The sequence below is a fragment of the Stereum hirsutum genome (assembly GCF_000264905.1).
Source record: "Stereum hirsutum FP-91666 SS1 unplaced genomic scaffold STEHIscaffold_2, whole genome shotgun sequence".
Lineage (NCBI taxonomy): Eukaryota > Fungi > Basidiomycota > Agaricomycetes > Russulales > Stereaceae > Stereum > Stereum hirsutum.
The window spans coordinates 2,963,538-2,989,689 of record NW_006763132.1 but is presented as its reverse complement, the minus strand read 5'-3'; the positions used below and the strand labels follow the sequence as shown (position 1 = coordinate 2,989,689).

The window sequence follows — 26,152 nt, the reverse complement described above, 5'->3', positions numbered from 1 at the left end:
CGCCACACTTGGATGTGGCGAGTTGTTTATGGGCGATTTGTCGATGTCTTGAGACCCTCTGGCTCCCTTTCGCGCAGGCGACTTCCACCGTGCTGGCCGTGAGCCGATCTCGATGAACCTTCGGCAGGCACAACAATGAATGGCAGAGCTTGTTTGGATGCGACGGCTGAAGGTTCTTCGACACCGAAGGTATTTTTTCACCGGCTTCTGCAATGCTGAGAATGTGAGTACCGTCTATACAGTACCACCCAGCACCGTCTTGTCTTTCTGCAGAGAACATGCAATATCTAAAGAAAACGGGTGGCTGAAAAGAGCCGAGAAGGTTGAACGAGGTAAGACGGAAGCAACCGGGGGAAGCCGTCGTCGTGACTCGGTAAACATGCAATGCCGAAGGGTCGAGAGTCGAGAGCGTGATCGATGTATGATTTTCTGTGGTCTTGTAACTTGATCTGAGCTGGACTAGATATATAATGTATCCCGGTGCAGCTCCGGAGTGTCGTGGTCGTTGAGAACAGAAAAGGTTTGGAGACGCTGAAAAAGAGCGTGAGAGATTTCGATTAGCTGAACCCAATGCGCAGCGTCAGATCCAGGAAGGACCCAGATGGAGCTAGATGAGTAACCTATGGTCCTGTATGTGACGGCTGGATGGGGCTCAGAAGTACAAGAAATCGAGCGACAGGGAGCGAAGTGGCCCAGCGCCGGAGCGTGAGAGAAAGGTGCGTCAGAGGCCCCAAGCGGCGGGCGAACGGCGGTGATGCCTCGTTGCTCGCGTCGGCGTCTGCCTTTCTCTCTTCGCATTTTTGTGCTTAAATTCAGCCGCACTGGCCTCGAGCCGACCCCGACGAACGTTCGGCTTCCTTGGGGGGCGCAACCACTGACCTCGCTCCCCGACTCGCCCAGCGCAACATCCGGCCCCCGACCCGCCCCCGCACCCGCACAGGCTCCCCCTCCGCCTCTTCCGTCCCTCCACCGCCTCCGACCACCGCTCCACTCCCAGTCCTCCTCCTCCTCCACAATCACAATCATACTCACAAACTCATCCACCTTCTCGTCATTCCGTCTCATACCCACCCAAACGCACCCCCACGAAGTCAAAGACATCACCGTCGCCGCTCGCACAAGAACAAGAACAGGCACCGCATTCGCTCCAGCGACGCCCGACAGAGGACGTCTCGATCCTACCTCCCTCTGCGTCTTCTTCCGCCTCCAGATCCATGACCGCAGAACAACATCCACCCACCAGGGCGTCGCTCAGAGCCTGGTGGCAGAACTTTACCTCGGCACAGAAATCAAATTGGAACACCCTGTGTTTGGGAAACCATTGAAGGAGAGCTTGAAGTATGCGAGTGTGCAGATATCCACGGTAAATTCGAATGGAGAGCTGTATGTACGGGGTTATATCCCTGTCGTCGTAGCCAAGTGGTCCGTTGTCTTTCTTTCTTTTCTAATAATATTCTTTCTTGGAGCACCATCATCGGCATGTCCTCGTACTGGCGTCATCTTTTCGTCATTCTGCCCTTCGTCCCATCCAGTAGCCGGTTGCCACACCATCCGTGCAACTGCCTTCTAATTTCTCAGGGTCTCATGCCCCCTCATCATTCTTGTCTGCTATGAGAGGTCATCTTGCTGCTGCCACTGTAGGTGCATGCAATCGCTTCATTATCCACCGTCCGATTATCCATTGCACGAGAAAGCTCGAACCTTTTTACGGGTTTGCAGGCTCGTCACCAGACCTGAACGACCGTGAAAACATCGGATGTGTTCTGCTGTGCACCACCGTCGTCTGCACTGCCTACGGCTGGTCCATCTGTAAATGGGATTAGCTCTGAGCCTACATGAATTGTTCCTGTGGACGTGGTTCTGACGTATATGCGTCACTCGAGTTTCGGAGCATTTTTAGATGGAGTGCTTGTAACGTTCTCAGAATCCCTGAGCGCATGCAAGAAATTCCAATGGCTTTCGACGTGACTTGATGGTCATTCCATATTCAGACAGTTCTGTGACACTCACGGGCCGTGGCCAGTTGCTTATCCGAGTTTTCCACTCGAAAGTACTTCACAACTGGAGGTCGACTATCCTAATGTGGACTGTAACTCCGCGCCTAGCTTGTTTGCAGAAGTATCTGAACGAGTAGTACACCACGTACCCTCCGTCAATTACATGTTGGACAGTCTCATATCGTTACCAAGGCACGACTAGGCATCTGAGCCTTATACACATCGCATCATGCGGACAGGATTTCTATCGACTGACATTCATAGGGAATAGGTGCTACTGCTCATGTGAACACTACCAGCATTGTGCCTCCTGCGTCCCGAATCAGCGACGAACATCCGAACTTCGGCCAGCAAGGACGGTACTGGTGTGGCCATGATGCTTCTGTACCGTAGCGAAAGAAAATCATCAGTATAAAACAAGCTCGGAGAGTAGAGCTATCACTGTAGCCCATTTACTTGTATTTCTCGGCGTCTACGTTCTCCCAGCATCATCTCCTTCGATGTCTCACTTGTTCGGCTCAAGACATCATGCTGAGGCTTTCAAAATTTTTTGCCGCCCTTGTCATTGCAGTGCCTTCTGTCATATTGAATCGCCAAGCTGACTTGCCTCCTCGTCCTACTAGTACTATTCTCGTGAGCTGTGTATAGTCCCCATGCCTTTGAGCTCTTATTCTCACGACTATTGCATGGCAAAAATCTAGAATACATCCTCGTATGTCTCCTCCATACCTAGTTCGTGACTATCGTTCGAATCAAACATTCCTCTTCTTCTATGCGTGTTTTATCAGGACGCAGCCAGCAGCGGTAGTGCTACGTCTACATCGACTGGATCCGCCAGCCTCCCCACTGGAACTTCGACTGCCAAATTGAACACTCTCGCTTCTGGCACTGGAAAAGTCTACTTTGGGTCTGCGACCGATAACCCGAGCTGACGGACACGGCCTATGTGGCGATCCTAAGTGACAACACGATATTTGGACAGATCACGCCTGGAAACAGGTGGAAGTGGGTGAGTAGTCCCGTAGATGCAGTTATTATATTCTTGCACCTCGCAGCGGCCAAGCTTACTGGCTGACACCCCTCGGATCGGTGTTCTTCAGGACGCGACAGAGCCTACTCAGGGCACCTTTACGTTCACAGCTGGTGATGCGATTTTGGATCTGGCACAGACTAACGGACAACTCCTTCGTGGGCACAACTGTGTGTGGTAAAATCAGCTTCCCAGCTGGGTTTCGAGCGGGGCGCTCTCCGCCTCTGAACTGGAGAGTGCCATGGTTAACCATTGCACGACACTCCTGACACACTATAAGGGTGACACTTGTACGTGGTGACTGTTAGGCTATCATTTTCATGGTTTACTCATGCCAATTCGTCAACACTCTAGACTCCTTCGACATCGTCAATGAACCTTTCAACGATGACGGCACCTGGCGCACGGACGTATTCTACAACGAGCTCAACACCACATATGTTCCCACGGTTCTCACCGCCGCCCGCGCCGCTGATCCCTCCACCAAACTGTACATCAACGAATCTAACCTCGAATACGCCTCTGGTAAATCAGCCTCCATGCTTTCTCTCGTGGAGTCTCTCCTTGCAGATGATGTCCCTCTCGATGGGATCGGCTTCCAAGGCCACTCGATCGTAGGCCAGGTTCCGACATCGATCCAAAGTCAGATGGAAGCGTTCATGGCGTTGGGGATTGAGGTGGCCATTACGGAGTTGGATATTAGGATGACGTTACCGGCGACGGAGGCGTTGTATGAGCAACAGAAGACAGATTATCAGAATGTGATTGCGGCGTGTCAGGCCGTGGATGGATGTGTTGGTGTGACGATCTGGGATTACACCGTGAGTTCTCTGTCTGTGCAAGTGCCATGACGAACGAAAAATGAACCTGACATATATTCATGTACATAGGATAAGTACTCTTGGGTGCCATCTACTTTCTCTGGCCAAGGTGCTGCTTGTCCGTGGGATTCTGTGAGTATCACCACCCTTGCTCATACTCGAATGAAGTCGTTCTGATCTATCACATTTCACAGAACCTCATCATGAAGCCGGCCTTCGACATTATCGTGGCTAGGATGTCTTCTTAAAGCGTCATTTCCTTCCTCTTCCGTGCGAATCGATTCAGTCATACATGAATTTTTCTAGGATGATCGCAGAAATGAATCTGATGGAAAATGGACAAAGGGCGTCAAAAGAGGGTCTGCTGTCCCAATGTCCTTATTATACTTAACCCTCACATGGTCTCTTTCAAGGCAATCGGAAAAGTCGTGTTGCTGTGACTCCAAGATGCTGGCATCGAACCGTCACAAGGAGTGAGTGGAATTGAGCAGAATGAATTAATGAAAAGATATGTTATTGCGTGCATTATTTATCACCCTGTATTTTGCTGGTATCGATGGCGCAAGTTCTTGTCAATGTGTGAGCCTCATATGTTACAAATGTGTTCATCTAGCGGCCAAGCACGTAGGTACAGAGAACACGAGAGTGAGCGAAAACAGGGAGCAGAGAGTCAGCTATAGTTTGGTGAAATATAGGTACTATCGTGAAACTTCGGTAAATTAACGTCCATTCGTCTTCTAGAGATGTAGCCTCGCACAACGAGCTCGAAGTTAAATAATAGGGCGAACGCCAGCAACAGCGAGGTCTACTTGCCACCCGCCGTGAGTCACAGGATTGAGACTGCGTATGACCATTTGACCCGCAGCTGGGATGGAGAGAAGACCGCTGGCGTTAGGTGTAGCAGACATTTCCGACTTGGTATCCAGCCATCTGACATGCTGTACGTGTTAAGATAATAATTCAGTTTGTTTCATGAGACGTGAGAACTGGTCGCAATCCTCACCTGCATGAACTTGACCAGAGCTTTGGCTAATCTTTGGGCGAGGATTCCTCGAGTCATTGGGATAATGCGCTTCTCCTGCAAGCATCTTGTGCTGATCAAATTCTTCCAGGGTTCCCGGCCAAACCACTATGTACGAGCATACTTGTCAAAATCATGTCCGGCGCCTTGCAATCACTAATTATATATTGTAAAATCAGGACTCACCATTATGTGCACAGTTATATTGACGACAGAACCTTCCAGAACGATATCGTCCGCACCCTCAAGCTCCACAGGGCAGCCTTTGAACCCCTTCAAAGCATCCTCTACAATGACTCCATCCTCTCGGGCACCGTTGCCATCGACGCTGACGAATGCTATCGACGTCAAGTCGAGTGGACGACCGTATCGAGTCTGCCCTGCTTTGGAAGAATGACGATATTCTGATTGAGGAACGATGCTAACTGGGCCCATCGTTCTTCCAAACTTGACACTGACCAGGCCATATGTATGATTCGCATTGGACTGCATATGGCTCATACCGGCTAGGTCAATCGTACTACGACCTCCCAGGCCTCTACCGGTGGCAGTGAGTCGACAAGCTATTTTGTGTCGATATTGTCGAACGTCTCCGACCAGTGGGGCTGGTAGTATCAAGGGATCGGCGACTGCTTGAGGACGTTCTTGAACCAAGAGCTCATCAGAATACACATCACTCATTGGCTGGCCAGCCGGAGGAGACCATGTCTAGTATCAAAGGAAGCATCTTGTGAGTCGCGCGGGGATGACGGAAGATGGAGTCTACACATACGAGGGCAGAAGCGCTCGAAGGATGCATATAATCTACTCCCACTGCCCTAGCGTTGTAATAGCGTGGGATAGCAGGCTGGTAAAAACATAGAAGGTGACTTGCGTCATAATATGCCTGTTAAACCAGTGTATTGTAAAGAACAGTACTCACGACGGTAGGTAGGCGATTGGCCGATATACGAGTCTCCTGCGAAATTGCAGACATCAATATCGACTCACGCCCTGTATAACTTCCTTCAATTCCTCAGACCATAATCGATACTGCTCACCGTGTTCTGCTGGGAGCATACGAGCGAACGGAAGTGGTACATTCCCCCAAGGACTGACTCCAGGTTGTGATCGCTTCGCTCGAATGTTGGGTACAGGTCATTACGGGGCTCTTCGGTTCGTCTTGAATCATCCATCTTCCTTGACGGTTCGAAAAATGTAAAAATAAGGGCCGAGAGAAGGACGAACTTCCACAGTGCTTGAGCAAGAACATACCGGTCCTGTCTGCCGTCATGGTGCTCCATTTTGTCTGGCAACGTGACAACGACAATTTTGTTTGGTGAAGCAGATACAGAACCGTAGTCAGGTTCGTCCGGAATAAATACTGGTAGCGTTGAGACAAGGTGCCTAAAGTCTGAGCAAGAGAGAAAAGTTAGCTGTTATGTGTGAATATGTGGGGCACAACTCGTAGGTACCTTCAACCACGACACTAATAAAGCCCAGGATACGATAAAATACGGTTGAAGTAGAATGCAATGCGAGTATGGTAGACTCTGTCTGAGAGTACCGTGATGTCCTTGGGTCATGGATGTGAAAGGACGACCCGGTCTCGCATTTATAGGAAGGGGGTAGTAGCAAAAGCAGAGGGGGCTCAAAGGAGTCAAGTTGTGGACTTCGACATTTGCCCAAAGCACGGCGAGAGTCAGCCGCATACGCGGGATCGGGACGATCTTCGTTTCCTTGAACATATTTCAGGTAATACCATTGCGCCAAGGCGAGGCTAGTGAAGATTTGTGATGACGGGATATAAATTGAGAGGTGGATACCAATGGCCTCAAAATATCACGAGGATAGGAAGAAGCAACAATGATAGTTGGGCGATGTTGGAGACAGTTCGTCGGTATTGCCTCTGGTTTGGCCAGGGACGGAACAAAACAGAACACCATGACCTGCTGGATTACGACGTCAGCGTCTGCGATAGTGCACTAGCATGTTCGCGTCAGAGTCGTGCTGTGATAGCGAAATTATGGCCGTGTACTTTCCTGACTCTCGTGTAGTCTTGAAGCTACATTTAGATGTGTTCAGATCCCAAGCAAGGGCATACTCCAACTTCCTGCCAGTAAGTTTCCAGATACGCCGGATAGCTCATGACATGATTGGACACCTAGGGTATTCATGTTCGGAAGTCTTATTTAGGAACGATCAGCGGAAGTGCCGCCGAATGGGCACCAAGAAAACTGAAACATAGTTTCTGAGACATTGGAGCCTTCATTGCTCTTCTAGACGTTCGAGAGGCCCAAGCTTCCACTTCAATCGGACAATAGTGCTCGCCGAATGGAAAAGATCTACTCAGAGTATCCTAAAACAAGAATACGTATCCTTGGCTATCAGCCTTCCTTAAAGTGGACCCGGAGACATGTCGAGTCTACGACCATAACATGGCCTATGCATTCTTCGAGAAATAACTTGAAATCTATTTGAGTAGTGATAGATCGTCTTGTATGACGTGCAAAGAGGATATCGAGGTACGTTGGCCATGTTTCGCGGGCCATACTACGTCGGCAGAAGAAGTACCTCAAAGGTAGTCTCCAAATACAGACCTCTTTTAATGTAGTCGTTGTATGCGCTCGAAGGCATATCTCCCGCGGGAACGTGGCACACTCATATATTGTGCATATGACAATCCGCCGGCATACGTATGCAGTCAGACTGTTTCAGTTATTCGAAGAAGGTCATGTCTGTTTATGCAGCACTCTGAAAACTTCACAATGAAGTGTCACTGACAAACTCCACAGCGCTCAAGTGGGATAGGGCACCTCACAGCCAGGTAACCATATTACACTCTCAAAGGGGTCATTTCCGACAGGCAGTGATCCGTTCGGATTTCATGTAGGAGGAGTAGCTCACTTATTCTAGCGGATCAGATAAGCATCCTCTCCGTTGACGCCCGTGTATCAAAATCAGGACGATTTGGACCCAATCTTCATTCAGAACAAAAATCTGCGAGCAGCTAAGAGTGGAGGCTGGTGCAGCAGCAGATTACTCCTGTTATTCTGGTGTCGAGGACTTGATTGAACGAGGGACAGGTAGGCCAATTAATATTGAACTATTACTCTGCGAATAATGGCAGTCGCTCCTGGCCCTCATGCAAGTGAGCTCTACCAAATTTATCCGTCAGGACATCGAATGACTGTACTATGATGATTCATAGTTCCCAATATATCTGGGGATACTAGCCTATTCTGCTTATTACTTACTGCTCGTATTGGAAGGGTGTCTTGCACACGAGCAGAGGTATATTTGGGGCGAATAGGGTATCGCGGGATCCAACAAATGCGTGATACCCACATTAATTAAGGCTCTACCATTTTCCTGAAAACGGCTGTGAAGAAGGACTTGCCGGCCCTCAATGCCTCAGCAAAATCATCGATGCCCTAATCCGATTGACCGAGTCCTTGAAGCCATTGAGATATAGGTGCGGGTCGCAACACTATTAGCGCTAATTTAAACCAGCTTGACTTCATCTCATCTCTAACAGAGTCGGATAAAGTCAAGGTATTCAATTAATAAGCTAGGCATCAAGCTAGCCCGCCCACTCTGGATAATCTTCGTCCTATGGCCGTAGCGATGCTAGACGACGTGGTAAAGTTGCACGAGTAAAGGTTTCATGTAACCTGTTCAAACCAACTAGAGCTTTGCGCTCACGTCCGAGTCATAGCACTCAAGAAGTAGAAGCAGAGGAAGAGGGGTACGTACCGAATGAGTTGCGAATGAGACAGGATGCTGCCGGTATCACCACAGAAAGTCGAGTGATTCGGGAGCTACCGGGACAATATCTATAGAAAGCCAATCCAAGATGAGTATGCTGGACTGTACTTACCATGTATCAGTTCATTAGCTCGCTTTGCTATCCAGGTAGTGAGGCCGACGGCGCCGGTCATGAGAAGAACAACGGATTCAAGAGTCGAAAAAGCAGGAAAGAACCAGTGGCAGCAATGTGCGTTACGTCAGTGGCGGTACATAAAGCGCCAAGTGGCTGGTGCAGATGTGGCAAGCTTAAAGCAGTGCTTTTCTCACAATCACCTTGCCTTCGTTCTGTCATCCTTTCGACTGCGACAAACACTCGGAAGTATTAGGAGGGGAAAGAAAAACCTCTAGGCTGTGGAAGGAGGTAAGATCCTGAGATACTCGGACTTCCGACCGAGCAGACACTCGCCACACAATAACTGTGTCTAGCGCTATAAAGTCATGCATCAAGCTCGATGCCCCTCAACCCTCAATCTTAGCAACCGAAACAAACGCAATACAAGCACCTATCCCAAACTGATCCTACAAATATGCCGCCACACACTAGTACAACATTGTGCCCAATAGTACTCGGAGACATATACTCTACACGCAGGTCCATCATTACTTCAAGTACTTCTTCAGCGTCTACATCACCACGCGGCCGGGCAACAGCCACCAGAAGTCAGACAATCGCGGCCACAGAGGCAAAGAACAAGACACTTACCTCCTCCATTACATCGAGATCATCCGTCTCCACCTTCGTGATAACCTTGCCCGTGACAGCCTCAATGTCCTGCATCTGCTTCCACGTCTTGTCATTATGGACGAAGTTGATCGAGAGACCCTTGCGCCCAAAACGGCCCGTTCGGCCTGAGCATTACAGTCGAAACCAAGTTAAATGCACTGTCAGGACCGGTACAGCCAACAAAAGCAGAAAAAGGACGCCATGGAGAAGAGATCAGAAGGGATGAAATGAAACGCACCAATCCGATGAATATAGGTCTCTACATCCGGCTTTAAGCCCCCTCGGCTATCGCTCATGAGCGGCAGATCATAGTTCACCACCATGTTGACTTGCATGATATCGATCCCCCGCGCGATGACGTTCGTCGTGATGAGCACCTTCTCTTTCCCGTCCCTAAACCTGTCAATGATAGCGTCTCGTTCTGCCGAGTCTTTAGCACCATGTAGGGAGGCGACTTTGTGGCCCTCATCGGTCATGCGTTTGGAAATTTTATCTGCGGTCTCGCGGCGCTAGAGGGTGCGGGCAGGAAGTAAGTGATCCGTGCGACGAAAGTAACAAAAGTGGAGGTGGGTACGCTGAGAGGAGAAATATACCTCGCAGAAGATGATACTCTGCCCGATGGTGAGGATGTGATACAGCTGGACTAGCACGTCATACTTCTTGACCTCGTCCTTACAGTCCATATAGAATTGCTTGATATTCTCCACAGTGATCTCGTTTCTTCTTAGCTCGATCTTATTCGCGTTTGGTGCGAACTTCTGAGCGAACTGATGAACGTGCTTTGGGAATGTGGCCGAAAACAGGACAATCTGGACATTTTTGTTTTTCGGTAGTGAGCTGTGCGACAAAAAAAGAAGGGGAGGAATGTGTATAAGTGATAGAATGTCGAAAAGCTAAGTTAGGATGTAGAAGATAATACGAAAGGGGAGAGCACGTACTTCTTCACCCTCAACGTCTGATCACCCATCCCGTCCTGTCCCACCATCGTATCTGCCTCATCGAGCACAAGAATTTTCACCTCCTCCACATCTATCACCCTCCTCCGAATCAAATCCGTCATCGTCCCCGGTGTCCCCACAATGATATGCGCCGTCACCTTCGACGCCCCCTTCGGCAAACCATCCTTGATGGCAAACTCGGTCTGCACGGGCGTAAACTTGCCCATGGCAACGACGACGGACATGATTTGGCGGGCCAGTTCACGCGAAGGGGCCATACATAGTGCTTGTGGCTTGTTGATATTGAAGTCGACACGGGAGAGCATGGCGAGGACGAAGGCGGCGGTTTTGCCTGTCCCGGACTGGGACTGGCCAATCATATGTGATGGTCTTGAAGGTGGACAAATAGACGAGAAGGGAAGAGTGAAGGGGACGGACAGAATAATGAGAAATTTTTTAACGTGGAAGACGAAGAGATGAAACATACGGTGATGCAAGAAGCAGAGGTAATGCACGCTCCTGGATCTTCGACGGTCGTGTGAAGCCCATCGCATAGATACCAGATAACAAGTCCGCATGTCTGTATGTATACAGCCGCACACCACAAGAGAACATGACCAGAACAGAAGGGAAAGATCAGTGACCCGTTCACTCGCCGTTTCATACACGGTAAGGAAGAGATGTCGCCATAGAAAAACATATTGCCAGAGGCGATTGATGAACAAAGCCGCATTGGCTATGGAGAAAACCGAGAAAAATGGTGGAGAGCACGCACAGATTAAGCTCCTCGAATGTTTTCACACTATACAGAGGCGAATTTGGATCTTGTTGTTGATCCGCTAGTGTTACCTACTCCCCACGGCCGAGAATAGAGAGAGAAGCCGTCCATGGATCACCAGTACATCAGTACCGTTACCATAGTGCGGTGCGTACAAGACCAATCGAGAAATGACACACCTCCACATCGAAAGATGACTTCAGCAGCTCAGATGCAGTTTCTTTATGGGCTCCAGGAGCTATATAGAGGGAACCAAACCACCATGTCGCCAATCAGCACCTCGATAACAAATACAGATTAAGTAATGAAACGCACCCTTTGGCTCCTCCTCATCCTTCTTCTCGTCATCCTTTCCAGGTGCAGGTGTAGGCGCCTCAGCAACAGCTATTCAGCCATTCCATTACGCCACCGAATATCAGTCCGACATAAGCGTAGCATGGGAAAATTATCGTTTGAAGCCCGTCCATTGAAACAGATCTCCGTTAGAGCCTTAAATTAGCAGAGGGGAGCGAATGTGACACACCTTTAGGCGCAGCGGTAGCAGCAGCAGGAGGGGAACCAGGACCAGTGTAGAACCCGTCAGCGTCTTTCTCCATCGTTAAAGCCTTAGGTCGTCAAGGTTTGGATTCGTCTTAGTAATATCACAAAGCGAAGACAGAGAACTCAGAGGGATAGACGATGCTGGTGGTGGTTGTAATGGAAAAGCGATCTTCAAATCTTTGAGCGGGCACGCGTTGGCCTCTCCATCATCGTGACTGCCCCTTTCCTTATCGAGGCGCGCCATCAGACCGGCTCGTGTGGCGTGAGTTGGAAAGGTTGTGGCCAAGTTGTGGCCCGAGTGCCCAATTGCTTAGATCACTGTACTTGATCACTTCTATGCAAACATCTTTCCCATACTCATAATACTCAGTTACATCGTATAAAATAATCACACCCGCGTCATACACTATCCAAATTAACTCGGTGCGTACGAAATGAAGCAATACAAAAGCAATATCCAAAAGACCGGATAGTAATCAAGTAGTACTTAAACTACACCCTTTACATCTACGTGAGATATGGGTGTAAGTACATATGGGTTACATGTCCTTTAAGCAATACAAACGATCACAGTAAAAGAGAAAGAAAGTAGAGGGTTCCACTGTAAGCACAGAGGAGTCTCGAAACGACTCGAAGGAGAGATAGAGAGAAAGTCAGAGTCAGCAGAGCAAACAACAGTGCAGAGAAAACCCAAAATGAAACAAACTTATGCAAAAAAAAACTACGAGGAGCTATATTGTTTACAAGAATAAATTCGGAGATAGCAGAACGAAAAAATGACATAATGCTAACGCGATGCCTCAGTGAGGGCGATCATGATCGCGAAGATGCGTGGCCTGCCATGATCACAAAGCAAAATAAGATCAGCGGGGTGTCAGAACAACCGGAAAGACACGAAGAGGTTCCTCGAGTGAGGTAATAAAGTTCTGTTCAGTGTTAGTAGCTCAAAACAATGCCACTTCGCTAACACCAAGATTCAACAGCCCAGTGAGTGAACGCAGAGGTGTATCCCGTTCCTGTGAGCTCTGCCCATCGCCGCTGAGAAAGATAATCCAGACAATACGGGTGACACAGCGATCGTGTTGCCTAGTAAAATTGAACTAAGCAAGAGGCCACTTACATATTAGCCCAACAGCGTATTGTAGCCATGCTGTACGTCGGTGGCATCTCCAGGTACTAAAGCGGCGAGATCCGCTTGCCATCCGCCATGGGTCACTTGCGTGAAGCGTCGCAGAACGATTTGCTCAGGCTTCAGGGCAGTCGGATGGGGTAATGCAAGACTATGTAAGATGGAGGTCGACGACTGTGAAGGGAGCACAGTCTATAGATCCAGTCAGCCATATAAGATATATCAATCGAGAGCTGACAGCACTCGAATGAAGCTTGCCTTCATGAATTTCCTCAGAGCGTGTCCGATCCTTTTGGCGAGATCAGCGCGGGTAATTGGCTTAGCGGCCTTCCTCTTCGTGTTTAGTGTTGCTTTCCAAGGCATACAACCGGCCCACTAATGAATGACGTATGAAGGGTTTGTGAAAGGTTCAGATACGGCGAATTCTGGGAATGTAGCATAGCTGAGTGGATGTGCTTACCAGAACATGGAAAGTTATATTGATACCGCAATCCTCAAGGACGATATCGTTTGGATTCAAGAGTGGCGCTAGCATACCACCCAAAATATCTTGAAAATTGATGCCTTCTTTCCCTGTGTTTGCGTTAACGAAGGCAACAAACTGCGCGGTTTTGGGAGATCCGTAGCGCGTTCGAGAGCTCTTTGTGCGGTGTGAATAGCGTCCTTGTGGTACAGTGATCTCCGCCGTCTCCGGTGACATGGATGTTGCAGCATCAATGACGGGAAGCTGGCGGGATAACTTGAAGGGTGGCGGGTTCGAGCCCTTAGGAAAGTTCTCTGTTGCTTCTTCCGGTGCGCGCAAGGTCCCATTATTATAATTCCAGTCTTGGTCCATCACCAAGCTGTTGAGCGAAAATCCGAGATCCGAGCTCTGTGTACAAACCACAGTAGCCTGTGCTCTCTCGAGGCCTTGAGACGGATGGGATGACTGTGATAGTAGGAAGGTATCAATCATATGCGCCGACACTGCGGGTCGGGGATTGAAAGACTGGATCACTCACAATCATATCACCAGGATGACGGACATGACATCCCAACACAGCTCCGTCAGGAATGAAACGCAGAGGTAGAGCCTGGTTGGGGACAATCATGGTTAGGTTTGCTGAGTGGACTGCGACTCAACGACAGTGCAAATTGGGAACACACTGACATATTCAACTGATCTTGTCAGGGGTGACTGTATTAGAAGGATCAGCATGCCTGTTATGAATGAGATTGCAATATGCTGAGGCTCACATTAGTATAGTACAAAGTGTTTCCAGGTCCATGCTCAACGGTTTCCCAAGTCTGGCTACCATGCATTTCGACGGAGTTGGTCTCCCCTTCGGAGCATGAAGCCCCTTGGCTACCGTCTGAGAACGGATACTGGATGCTATGATTTCCTGCTGAGGTCTCAAATAAGGGCACAACATCGAAGCGATCGAGGTACGCAGATACGAACCCGAAAATGATTGGAAAGAAGGTCTATCCATTCAGATGTGACTGAGAGAATAATGAAGGGTCGAGTATCCGAAGGCTGAATGGCCAATGGTGAGAGAGCTGAGTTGGGAGAAAGCTGAGTGCTGAAAGAGGGGGAGTGAGCTGACTTATGTAAGAATTGTGGAACGAGACGGCTGTTATTTCCTCTGTGACCTTTTCTGTTCTGAGTGGTTAATCCATGGTCAGTACAAGCAAAGGGCCCATGGAGTTGCTGTACTTGTATCGGGACCACGCTTCATAATTGCCGCCCCATTCCACATATTATACCCATCAGTACAGCAATGCCTGTATAAGTAGATTTGGAACGATCTCATAAGCTCCTGGCCGAGAAGTTCGTCAAAGTCACGCAGAAGGAACCCGTTGCTGTGCGAGATGCAAGAACATGTGGGCGCTGCGAAACAACACCATATTCGTCGCAGGAATGAATGAGGGCAACATAAAGAGCCCTGCTTTCTCGAGATAAATACCACAACGACGCGAGAGGCGTCACAGTGAGAGAATCACGCACCGGAATGAGGAAACGCAAGGATCTGTGTCCTCTGATTGTGTAAGTCAATGAGAGCCTTCCAAAGGATCATCGAAACCTTACGCCAAAGTGAGAGCTTATGCAGGGTATGCATATCGGACAGACAACGAGCTCCCATCGGTAGTCCCATAGGGCATGGTGATAGTGGGTCTGAGACACGAAATGCGGTGATGAAGAAGCAAAGGACGGTGAACCCTCCTCGACCGAAATTGAGCGGGTTCTGAGCCTCGTGTTTGACAGACACAGGGCCCATGTAGACCACCCTAGAGCTACTTGTCCGACACCATCATCGCGATGCATTAGCAATGCTTCGAATGTATATGGAGAGGACGACACGCCCCAAGCCTCCACTCGAGCGTAAACGACATTATGGAGCAATCTTATCCCTGCATTCTGATGAGTCTTCTATGAAAGTTCTCTTTTTTGTGCTTTCCGATAGCCAAAAGAGCGTCAATATGTCTCCTGTGCTCGGAGTGTCTCGCCCACAGTACACTGATAGTCTGTGCAGCCGTGGAACAAAGAAAAAGATAAAAAGGTATTGGAACTCCTATATTGAACTTCTTCCACTTGCGACGGACGGTAGCATCCTCGTACAGGCTGGTCTTTGGTGTCCAGGTGCTTTTCACCTGAGTGCGCGCATGAGAACAAAGTCTTCGCCCGTAGGCTTGAACCCCACACGCGAAATACTATATGGCCAATTGGCAGCACGAAGAGAAATCTCTGTTCAACAGGAGTGATTCCGGGCAGCCGTTGAGAGTGTCACCATTGAATCTTTTGGAGAAAATTTGACAAGATGATGGGAGATGAGACCTCTCGCCGCCGTTGTGTGCCAGAACTATGTGCTGTCGTCCATCAGATGCGTGTAGAACGACTTGTATTCTGGTCAACTGTAATTTCGACCCTCCAAAGCGTACAAACGTCCAGACTGGCGTCTGTACAATGTCGAACCCTACCATCATTGTTCGTTAAGACAGTCAAAGTGCGCGCCTATCAAAATTCCCATGTTAGAGGACAATCTCTAACATCTGAACTTTCGATGCAGCTTGGGTAGCGAAGACGCGAGGTGGAATCTCTCGCCGCTAGTGATTATTACGGGAGTTACATCACATGGTTGAAGCATAGCGGGTTGCCTAGAGTACAGTTTGCGGTGAGTTCGAGGACCTTTTGGCAAGACGGCGGTGTCTCTCCTTCCACTGCTTAGGTACGCTTAACCGAAGTCGAAGTCATGTCCTCCCCCCCCTTGATCACAACCGAAGACGAGATAATATCTCTCCCCCGGCTGTCCATCAACGAGGACGAGACCATAAACCTCCCGTCCGGCGCGAAATCACTCTCAGCAGGTCGAAGCAGGATTCTGAGGGAGTTCTGGAGGGGTATTCGCGTAGAGACATAGCCTCGCAGCGGGATGTACTACTTGCTATATAGGTTTCTGTACACAAGGAACGGTATACGTGGATGATGTACACGAGTATCATCTTCCTGGGGCGTTCCCGCTATATTTGAGTGCGAATGCACCGCAAGGCTGTATCATAGCCCTAAAACGAGGTGAAAGCGACATCGATACTGGAAAACAGACCTCGTGTGGTGTTATGCCTTGAAGACCAGTGTACTTACTTTGGACTGCAGCGAATGGCGATCAGAACGCACCCTCGTCCGTCATGAAAACAGTGCACGTACCTGTAGCTGCGGAGAGACAGCCGTTAATACCGTGTACTTTCTATTATAGGCTGCATAGCGTCGTCCGAATACAGAGGATCCTGGGTCTATGTACAAACACACGGTCTGAATCGTCTGATGCATTGAAACGAACGAGACCGGTGCGGGGAGTCTGTCGAGAGATGCCAGATGCGTTGGAAGGTATAAGTATGCGTGCCGGGTCTGCAAAATCACGAAATGTCAACCTCGAGAAAAAGTGCAGAGGTGTAAGCGGTGGTAGCGACAAAAGCAAGATTGGACTCCTGCTTGTTCATACCCCGACACGTGTCATATTCCCGTCCCAACAGCCCGGCTCCTCCAATCAACACTGATGGTATGAAATGAACGAGATGCATGCGATTTAGTTCAGAAAGGTATCTAATGTATGCGTTATTGTAGACTAATCAACGATCTAGAGTGAGAGTGAGAGTGAGTGTAAACGAGAAAAAGGCGAGCAGGAGGCGAAACAAGAAACAAACTCTGGATCAGGGGGAGAAACAGAAACAGAGACGAGTAGGAAAGGAAGAGATCAGTCAGGACTGGCGACGAGGAGGCCTCGCGCGAGACTCGAGTACGTAGGTACAATATACATGTGGGACAAGAGGCAGAGGCAGAGGCAGGCGAAGGTAAAGTATATGGAGTGACGTCAAGATGTAAATTGTCGTTGAGATGAGAGATGGGAGATGAGACGAGATGAAGAGACGAGAGACGAGTGAGCGTGTGTGCAAGAGAGCGTGTGTTGTGATGTGTCGTATCGTATTGTGCGGTGAGGTACAAAGTCCACGGTGCAGAGGATATCGATGGAAGAGAATGCAAGATGGTGTAAAGCGCATGAGTACATAGACAGAGAGGAGAGGCAGAGGCAGAGGCAAAGAACGTGTACGAGAAATAGGACGAACGAACGAACGAACGAACGAAGGGGAAAAGTGTCGAATACGCTATAGAGTCCAAGTCTATAGAGTCTATATGGCTGTCTGTTTGTCGTGCGGAAAGTGCTGAAAGTGCTGCGAAATATAATGATAAATGTGGATAAGTGCAGGGCCGGTCTTGGTAACTGTAAACTGTAACTGTAGTTGGAAACATGTGGGGATGTGGAGACGTGGGGATATTGCATGCGTATATGTGCGTATATGTGTTGTGTGCGTGTCTGCAGAGCTAAAAACAGTCCACGGATGAAGAAGCGAGAAAGATCGAGGAAGATCGTCTAGGGGTAGATATGTGATGAGAACGAGAATGAGAATGAAGATGAAAATTAGGTAGGAAACAATGAAGGAAGAGAGAAAGAAAAAGAGAACTGGAGAGTTGAAGAAAAGAAAACGAAGCAGTGATGACAAGAAGCAGAGTGCGAAACACAGCGGGAAAAAAAATCCAAGTCCACCACCCTACCCAATCTTCGACCTCCTCAACGACATCGAACTCATCCTCCTCATTAATCTCTTCCCAATCCCCACCGTCTCCTTCTCCTTCTCCCTTCCCCCTTCCCTCTCATCCCTGCCCGTCTCCCCATCCCTCCCCCTCTCCTTCGCCCCCGGAAAGATCGAAAACACAGACAACGACGAAGCAGACGCGGACGGCAGCTTATACTTCCCCGGCAACCTCACCTTGTCGTCCCCGATGAACACCTTATCAATATCCTCCTCCCCAGGCGACGATACGGGCAGCGACAGCGCCGACATCTTCTTTTGATCCTGTATCGTGGACATGTTGATCCTCTGGTCAGGAAGTGTGAGGGTCATCCTCGGATTCGGATTGTGATTGTGGTCGAAATTCGAACTCGAATTCGGCGAGTGATCATAAGCGGCTGTCCCCTCTGTAAGGTCCGCCAACGACAATGTCACCTGGTCAGGTCCTCCCAATGCACTCTCTACCATCCTCTCAAACGAACTCCTCCCCACACTCTTATCTAATTCCTCCAGCCCGACCTCCATCTCTGGCGTCGATATCGCGTGAGCCTTCTTCTTCGCTGTCAACTTGAGTAGCGCTTCTTTCACCGCTGCTTCTTTCGATATTGGCGACGGGGATGGGGAAGGGGTGGAAGACGCAGATGTCGACCCGGTCACTTTCAACGTCGGCAGCTCAGACTTCCTCTTCCTCTCCATCATCAACATCGAACCCGTCGAACCCGCCGTGGTAGTGCTCGGCGTCGGAGTCGACGACCCCTCCCTCGCCGCCGCATCATGTCCATGAATCGTATCCTCATCACCCCCATCATCCTCATCACCCTGATCCTCCTCGCTACTCTCCGTACTCCCACTCCCATCCCCCTCCAACTCCAACGCATCCCCCTCCTCCACGATCCCCCTCCCAAACGGAATCCTCACCCTCTCCTCCTTCCCCCTCCTCCGCCCCACACTATCCGCCACCTCCGTCTCCACTAATCCCACCACCGCACTCTTCCCTCCCATGACGATCCCCTCCTCCTCCCCCCCTTCTTCCCGTCCATCAACTCTCTTCCCAATCCCAATCCCAATCCCGAACCCCCTATCCCTCCTCCCCCATTCCTCCTCCCCCTCAACAACCCCCTCCCCAATCCTCTCCCACCGCTCCACCACCCACCTCATCACACACCCAGCCTCCTCCCTCGTCCCACCCATCATCTTCTGCGCTAAATGGCCGATCAAGAAATCGACGACGGTCGGCTGCACGAGGGCGAGCGATACGTCCGAACGTTGGGCTTGGTGCCCGTGGCCGTGGGTGCCGTACGGACCGTGACCATGTGAGGAAGGGGCGAGAGATCCAAAGATGCTGGATCGGGCAGCGGGATTCAATTTCGACCCTCCTCCCCCTCCGCCGTTAATCGTCCCACTTCCTGCACCACCCCGCGAAGGAATCGAATTAAACCCATACCCATTCCCGAACCCGAGCCCGAATCCAAACCTCGGTACACTCGGACCCGACCCCCCACCCCCAAAACTATTCGTCCTCGTCCTGAGTGACCCAGGCCCACCCCCGTTATTAGAAGCCAACGCACTAACCGCCCCGGCACTCATGGACCGCATCCCCGCTCCCAAACTTGACGTCGGCGTAGTAGGCCTCGAATTCGTACCCCCTAAAGTTCCCAAGGCATCAACGACAGATTTCGAGCTCGCCGAACTCATCGTCCTCGTCCTCGTATTGGTATTGGTAATCGAGGGTGGTGGTCCTTGCGCGTGTCCTTGCCCCTGTTGATGTCGTGCGAGTCGGTCGAGGAAACTAAACACCGCGACGAAAGTCCCAAACTCGGATCCTGCGCCCTCAACGTGTCCTAGTCCCTCCTTCTCCTTCGCCTCCTTCTCCTTCCCTGGAGCCTCGGGCGATAAGTGCTGATGGCGCTCTTGCCGCTGCCGCTGCCGATGGTCATGGGGCGTGTAAGGCAAACCACCAGACCAAGCCCCCGGCACAAGCCTACACAACATCGTCCCCACCGCAACCCTCCTCTCCACGCCCCTTCGTCCTCCCGAACTGCTCGCGCTCCTGAACCTCGGATTCGGGTTCGCATTGAGCGCGTTACCGATGCAATATTGCATGATCGAATGCGTGACATGGGGCGGGACTATGCAGCCCACCGTAGGTGTCCTTGTACTCGCACTCGCACTCCCATTTCCACCCATAGCGCGGGAATGGGCGTGGAGGGAGGTTTGGGATGCGGACGGAGAAGGGGAAGGAGTAGAGAGGGAAACGGAGGACGAAGAGGCGGAGGCGGGATGTGCGGAGAGTGTGGAGGCGAAGAGAGGAGGGAGGGAGTGTAGGAATGTTGTTAGGAGGGCGCAGATGTCGGGGGTGGATTCGGAGGATAGGGATAGGGGAGGGTGGGCGTCGAGGATTGTGAAGTAGCGGGGGTTTGGGGGGTTTGGGTCGGAAGGAGAAGTGGGATCGGAGGGGGAGGTGGGGGTGCTGAGGGTGCTGAGGGTGTCGATGCCGAAATGGGGTGCAATGTCGAAGATGTGGATGAGTTGGTTGAGACGGTGCGGGTTGGGAGGGTCTTGGAATATTCTAGGATCTCGGATACCTACGAGTGTGCCCAGCAGTAACATAGGCGTCATTAACGAGAGTCGACAGAAAAAAGTGTGGACAACTCACGTATATGAAGCTCGTCCAAGCACGCCACAACGACGGTAGGCACATGCAATATCCGTCCATTCACGACGACCGTCGACGACGAGTACATGAACGAGTCGCGAAGTGGGACGCCAAACACATCTAAGTACACCCTGTCAACAACCCTCACGATCCACACAAAAAAGAAAGAAAGCGACGCACGAGTATCCTCCCTAAACTCACTCGGCCTCATCCCGGCCCTCATCATCCCCACCTCCTCCATATACATCTCCCTCATCTCCGCATCATTCAAATCCTGAATATACAACGCCTGCACCGTCCTAAAATCCAACACCGCCTTCCTCGCGCCCGACAATCCCTGCCCCAATCCCACCCTCGGCCCCAGCCTCTTACCGTGACTCTGGCCGGCCACGCTATCCACACCCGCCGCCGCAACACCACCTCCAACACTGACAGCGGCGGCTGCAGCGGCTGCGGCAGCGCTCCCGGCGGAGGACGTCCCAAAGTCGACGCGGATGCCCATTGATTTTGCGAGGAGGCCTATTCTGCGGAGGATGAGGCGGAAGTGCATCCTCGGGACCGGCTTCGGTTTCGGCTTATCATTCATGGAGGGAGATAGCGGGGAACCATCTTTGCAGCTCGAGCCGACGGAGGTGAGCGACCGTGACGAGTCTGAGCGGTCGCGCAGGGATAGTTTCGAGGATGAGGCGGTGGACTCGGATGTGAATGAGGGTACGGGGGAAGGCGGGGCGGAGGGGGCGTGGGAGGATGAGGAGGAGGACGGGGAGGAGGAGGGGGATGAGGATGGAGAAGGACGACGGAGGATGCCTTTTGGGACAGGGGCTGATGGGTTTGGGTCATGGGGACCAGGAGGGACGGCAGTGCCGTAGGAGAGGTTGAAGTACGAATCGTGGGAAGTCGCGCGGTTATGTGACGGACGAGGCGTGCTGGGCTCGTCCTCGTCGGGAAAGAGCAATTCCTCTTCATATTCTGGATCATCTACGCGCTCGACGTATTGCTCGAGAGGCGAGTGGTACGGCTCGGGCAGTGGAGAGAAAGAGACGCGAGCGCGGAAGGTCGGTCTGGCGGTTGAAGAAGTAGAAGAAGTCGAGGGAAGTGTGGAGGTGGTATCGGAAGTGGCAGCAAGGCTGGGAATAGACGGTGTGGGCTCGAAAGAGATCATGTCGGGACGTGCTGGTTGTGGATGTGAGCGACGGTGACGGTGTAGGGGGACGGCCAGCCTCGTGCTAGTCGTCGCGAAGAGCGAGGAGGGGACTGCGCTCGACCGACGGAGGTATGATAGCTTGCCCGTCGACGCGATAGGGGGTCGTTCCAGATAGCTCCACACTAGGTAATCGACTCTCTCAATCCGGGGTGGGCGTCGCCGTCGACACTGATGGTGATGGGCAGAGGGAAGGAAGCAGAATCCGTCTCGTTATCTCGCCTCGCACGTCGTCCAAGACGATGTCATCCCAGCCGCAAGGAAATCGTCGATGCCCCGGGCCTCGAGCTTTGCGATGCGATAGTGCGCACGAAATGAAAAAAGCCCACAAGATATCCAATTAGTCACCCTCCATGACATCTCAATCACTACGCCGCCCGGCCGCAGTGCGCACGGGCCAACTCTATACTTGACAGCTTCCAGTCCATCTCGGATAGATAGAAAAAAAAATGCGAGACGTTGTCCATGGTCGATAGCACGCACACGCACGCTAAGCGAGACGTCTTGTTGAGATCGTTCACCGTGCTGTAGCAGGTGCTGTACATAAATTCCTCCACCCTTCGTCTTCCGCGCTCCGGTCCACCTCCGTGCAATCATCTCACCCTCCCGCCGGCTTGACGTAAACCGTCCTAAATTGTTCTTTCGATTGCCACGGGCTTTGCCGTCTGCAGCGTGATATCGCGAATGACGACGATGTCAGGCACCGACGAGTTCGCCGCGATGGTTGTTCAAGCGGAAGCAAAATGCCACTTGGTTACAGTTACATGGCCGCATGCTGAACACCATGTTCCGAAACTATGGTCTTTTTGGCTGCTTGGAGAAACCCTCCACGTTGATCAATGCTCTGTAAGTGTGTAGGGGTAACAATAGACTTGGAATACTGAATGGAGACCCCAACCGACTCCCAACTCCCCGATACCACCAGTACTAGTCGTACTAAGTCCTTGTCGTCCCCTTTCGTTTATTCGCCCAGGACTAGTATACATATAATTAGCTTTCTTATCTTCATAAGCCACCCAGACTGAGCTCCCTCAGACCATCATCCTTCTTCTAAATGTAGTCACTTATCCTGACTTCGTTCTTACTACGCGCAACCATCACTCATCATTCACCTGCTGCTTGACTATCGATATCATGTACTGCAGGCATATGTAGGCCGCAGTACCACCTCGTTATGCTCCGAGCGCCTCGATAAGTCAGACTTGCACGAAGCTGCGTAAGTGGGATGATCAAATGGGAGCGGGAACTTGAATGAAGCTGAGGTTGAATAGTTGAAAAGCCGGTGGGTCGACCTCCTGCGGATATGAGTAAAACAAGTCATAATTTGCGTGTCAGTGTCAGTCAGTGTCAGATCCAGGGCTAAAGTATCACGGTTCACTTACTTTCCAGCGATCAAAATAATGTGTCTGCCTCAAGAAAGGCCACGAAGCGCACGGTTTGGGTTAAAGGTGATACGTAGAATGATCGAGGGTGCTCACCATCTAAGAGCATTGACAACTCATTAGCAATGGGTGTGCCAGCTGCCGACGCGATCATCGTAAGACCAAGAACTGGAGACGGACTCGAGGGGGGGGGGCGTTATTATCTTTTCCTTTCAGAAAGCTCGTAACTTATAAGAGAGAAGCAAAATGTAAAATGGTGCAGTGAGTCCAGGCGCGATCGTGTTCGGAAATGCTTAGTGCTTGAATAAAGCGATCCGATTTTTTGAGCTGATGTTCGCGAAAGGGAGGGGGGGGCATTATTTGTGAACGTCTAGACGAAGCTGAAGGCCAGATGAAGGCCTCCCGAATCTATTATCTGAGGGTGTGCATGAGGTGTTTATCCCGTCACCAGCTGAATGCACGGAAGAGAACAAAATGAAGTGAAGTACTCAATAATGCGATGGACTCACGGACTATCGAACGGATGTAGCAAGCCTAATATTACTAACGGTATCTGAAAGACCAAAGTGAATTGTCTCGTAGTCTGATGCAAAAATTGCACGTAGTCGGAGGCCAACGAACTGAAGGCCCTGGTTCTAGAAGTGCAAGTAAAGGAGGGAGATCGGACATCTGCATACTATGAAGTAGAATCACTAGGGAATGCATATGCTAGCACGTCGGAGACAGCATTATGCAGCAGTAGGTACGAAGTGGACGACAGAAAAGTTGACTCGGAGACTGTCCGAGAGCTCGGCAGCGCAGTAGGACGAAGATCACTCTGACAGTGGGTGATATCAACTTCGGTTTGCTACCAATGGTAACATTCTCTAGGATAGACTGACATGGACTCGTCGTTGCCAGAAAGATGATACTATAAGTCGACACCGAGAGCAGTAGACAAGTAATTCAAGACTGAGCTCCAAAGCCAAGACCACCACTTTGAATACGGCGATATGTTCTACACTCACGATGCGCACACATACCGTTATTATCGATGTCGAGGTCGTGAGGCTCATGGGAGGGTCGTGGTTGGAAGGAAGTAGGCTCGTGTGGCTCGTGTCCTTCGGCTCCGCAGTGCCATCACCTGATTGGCCGCCACCCTCCGAATGCAAATGGTACAAACAACAAAAAAAATCGTCGCAGCTCGCTGCCGCGGATCCTCTTTGCTCAATGATTCTCCTGGACCCCACAAATGGACCCACAAACGATCTGCTCGACATATCATCTGCTTCCATCTGTGCCTTTTTGGCAAAAAACTGGAAAGAAATTCCCCATCTCCTTGCTATCTCCACACCTCAGGTTCCGCTTAGTCCTCAAAACTCTAGACTTTCAGAGCGCCTCATTCGAAGGTATTGGAGACTCTATCGACGTTACGTTCGAGGACATCTCTACCCATAGGCCCGTGCACCGCAGTGTTCTCCGACTCAGCGAAAGCGAGGCCTCCGAGTCTAAGTCCATTCCAGGTCTACGAACTTCGAGGCTCAGCGCTCCAGGGTCTCCAAGTCACCAGAAATCGGAACGTTGACCGTAAGGCCTCGAATGTTTCCTTACCTCAGGCTGCTGTGCTCTACTATAGCTAGGAACCGCCACATCTAGATTCGTCTTGGTCAATTCCTCCCCCGAGCGTGGAAGAATCGAGCTCTGGACTAAAAGACAATACCAACGCCTCGTAACGCGCGTTCCTTGCCCTATTTCCCAGCCATGTCTGTGCAAAAGGACTGGTCCTGCTTTACTGGTGGTCGCCCTCTGTGGGGCTCGATGATACATACCCATTCCAATGTATGTTCACCTTTCGAAACTTGGGATTCTGGATAATCATGCAGGTAATCCAATAAGAACGTGTTTTATGCACGGCCCTGTTACACACGATGGCAATCATTCGCCTTCCACGAGGCTCTGAGCGTGGATTCGCGTCCCTCCACTCCCAGGATCCAGTGCCTCCAAAGTCTATTCCTTTGGGTGTATCCATACTGTAACCGTGATGCTCTGTGCTGAATAGTCTCAACCCTCGGATCTCGTTCAGGCCCCTCTCTCGTCCAGCTTTACGCATGCACGCATGAGCCTTATGTCCAGGTGCTCTGTCCGTCATGATTCAGGCCCACGTCTGAGGTGGATTGACCTGATCTGAAACGCTTTGACTTTGACCGGTCCGTTTTAACCCCTCCAAATTCCCGACACCCTCTCGCGGGCCTTCCAGAGCCATTGACACCATCTACACACCGTCGCACTCACGGTCCGCCCCCGCCCATTCTAAAACCCATCCACACACACGCAACGCACGAGGCTCTGAATCAGCTGCGTGCGTGCGTGCGTGCATGTCCTACATATGTAAGTGCTTAAAAGTTAACAATCGGTGCCGAACGGCGAACACCACGCTCGTGTGTCGTTGTGTGTCGGTGTTTCGGTGTGTCATAAGTACGATCATATCCAACCTCCAATTGCAAGGAAGGACCCGAGATATGCTATATGTTATACTCAATCTCAATATTAATCTGCACCACGTTCATGTCGTGTCGTGTCGTATCAATGGTCCACCGGTGCCGACGAAAGGTCCATCCATGCCATCATGATCACAGTGATCATAATCGTAACCACGTTGAACATGGACCCTTTTCATGAACTATGAATCATTCCGCGACTCAGATCCTTGAGAGGGAGGCTAGAGAAGACAAAGCCTTTTGTCGACTCATCTGGACGCGAACAAAGGCAGACGGGGCGTGTTCGAGAGCATGTACGGTTGCAATGGCCAGTCTTCCGTACTTCCATACCTACTGCTGATCTTCATCTCGAGGCAACCTTCGAGTCTCGAGCACTCGAAATGTCTCTTGTGATCTGAACAGAACAGAGCCAAACATTTCTTTTGTCGACTCATCTGGCCATGGGCCATGGATGGATGGACGGACAAAACATTGACATCTGCATCCAGACGACCCCGCCCTGCAGCTGTAGGAAGCGGGTCAGGTCCTCACAGAAAGAAGCCACAACGCGCTTCGTGTTCGTCGCT

The 26,152-nt window shown here is 50.8% G+C and overlaps 5 protein-coding genes across 5 annotated transcripts; 1 reads left to right on the top strand and 4 right to left on the bottom strand.

Annotated features, from left to right (window-relative positions):
- Window positions 1-3,214: 3,214 nt before the first annotated feature.
- Window positions 3,215-4,025, top strand: STEHIDRAFT_182862 (uncharacterized protein; the record flags this gene model as incomplete). The annotated part of the gene is made up of 3 exons (XM_007300279.1): window positions 3,215-3,317; window positions 3,382-3,848; window positions 3,918-4,025. Coding segments are annotated over 3 exons (678 nt in total), but the record flags the coding sequence as incomplete, so codon positions are not given.
- Window positions 4,026-4,618: 593 nt separating this feature from the next.
- Window positions 4,619-6,152, bottom strand: STEHIDRAFT_153110 (uncharacterized protein; the record flags this gene model as incomplete). The annotated part of the gene is made up of 6 exons (XM_007300125.1): window positions 4,619-4,786; window positions 4,852-4,977; window positions 5,056-5,577; window positions 5,642-5,716; window positions 5,792-5,827; window positions 5,910-6,152. The coding sequence occupies 6 exons, from the start codon at window positions 6,150-6,152 to the stop codon at window positions 4,619-4,621; spliced, it is 1,170 nt and encodes a 389-aa protein (XP_007300187.1).
- Window positions 6,153-9,003: 2,851 nt separating this feature from the next.
- STEHIDRAFT_118517 (ATP-dependent RNA helicase DBP5) lies at window positions 9,004-11,777 on the bottom strand. Its single transcript, XM_007300124.1, has 10 exons — window positions 11,622-11,777; window positions 11,414-11,482; window positions 11,278-11,336; window positions 11,096-11,169; window positions 10,808-10,900; window positions 10,321-10,710; window positions 9,976-10,219; window positions 9,621-9,891; window positions 9,362-9,507; window positions 9,004-9,282 (listed from the first exon to the last, which is right to left on the bottom strand). Exons 1-10 carry the CDS (start codon window positions 11,692-11,694, stop codon window positions 9,259-9,261), a joined length of 1,443 nt encoding a protein of 480 aa, XP_007300186.1. The 5' UTR covers window positions 11,695-11,777; the 3' UTR covers window positions 9,004-9,258.
- Window positions 11,778-12,761: 984 nt separating this feature from the next.
- On the bottom strand, window positions 12,762-13,858 carry STEHIDRAFT_153108 (uncharacterized protein; the record flags this gene model as incomplete). The annotated part of the gene is made up of 4 exons (XM_007300123.1): window positions 12,762-12,959; window positions 13,011-13,142; window positions 13,228-13,695; window positions 13,769-13,858. 4 exons carry the CDS (start codon window positions 13,856-13,858, stop codon window positions 12,762-12,764), a joined length of 888 nt encoding a protein of 295 aa, XP_007300185.1.
- A 3,070-nt stretch (window positions 13,859-16,928) lies between these two features.
- Window positions 16,929-22,147, bottom strand: STEHIDRAFT_165771 (uncharacterized protein). Its single transcript, XM_007300122.1, has 3 exons — window positions 20,707-22,147; window positions 20,527-20,646; window positions 16,929-20,455 (listed from the first exon to the last, which is right to left on the bottom strand). Exons 1-3 carry the CDS (start codon window positions 21,686-21,688, stop codon window positions 17,850-17,852), a joined length of 3,708 nt encoding a protein of 1,235 aa, XP_007300184.1. The 5' UTR covers window positions 21,689-22,147; the 3' UTR covers window positions 16,929-17,849.
- Between the last annotated feature and the right edge of the window lie 4,005 nt (window positions 22,148-26,152).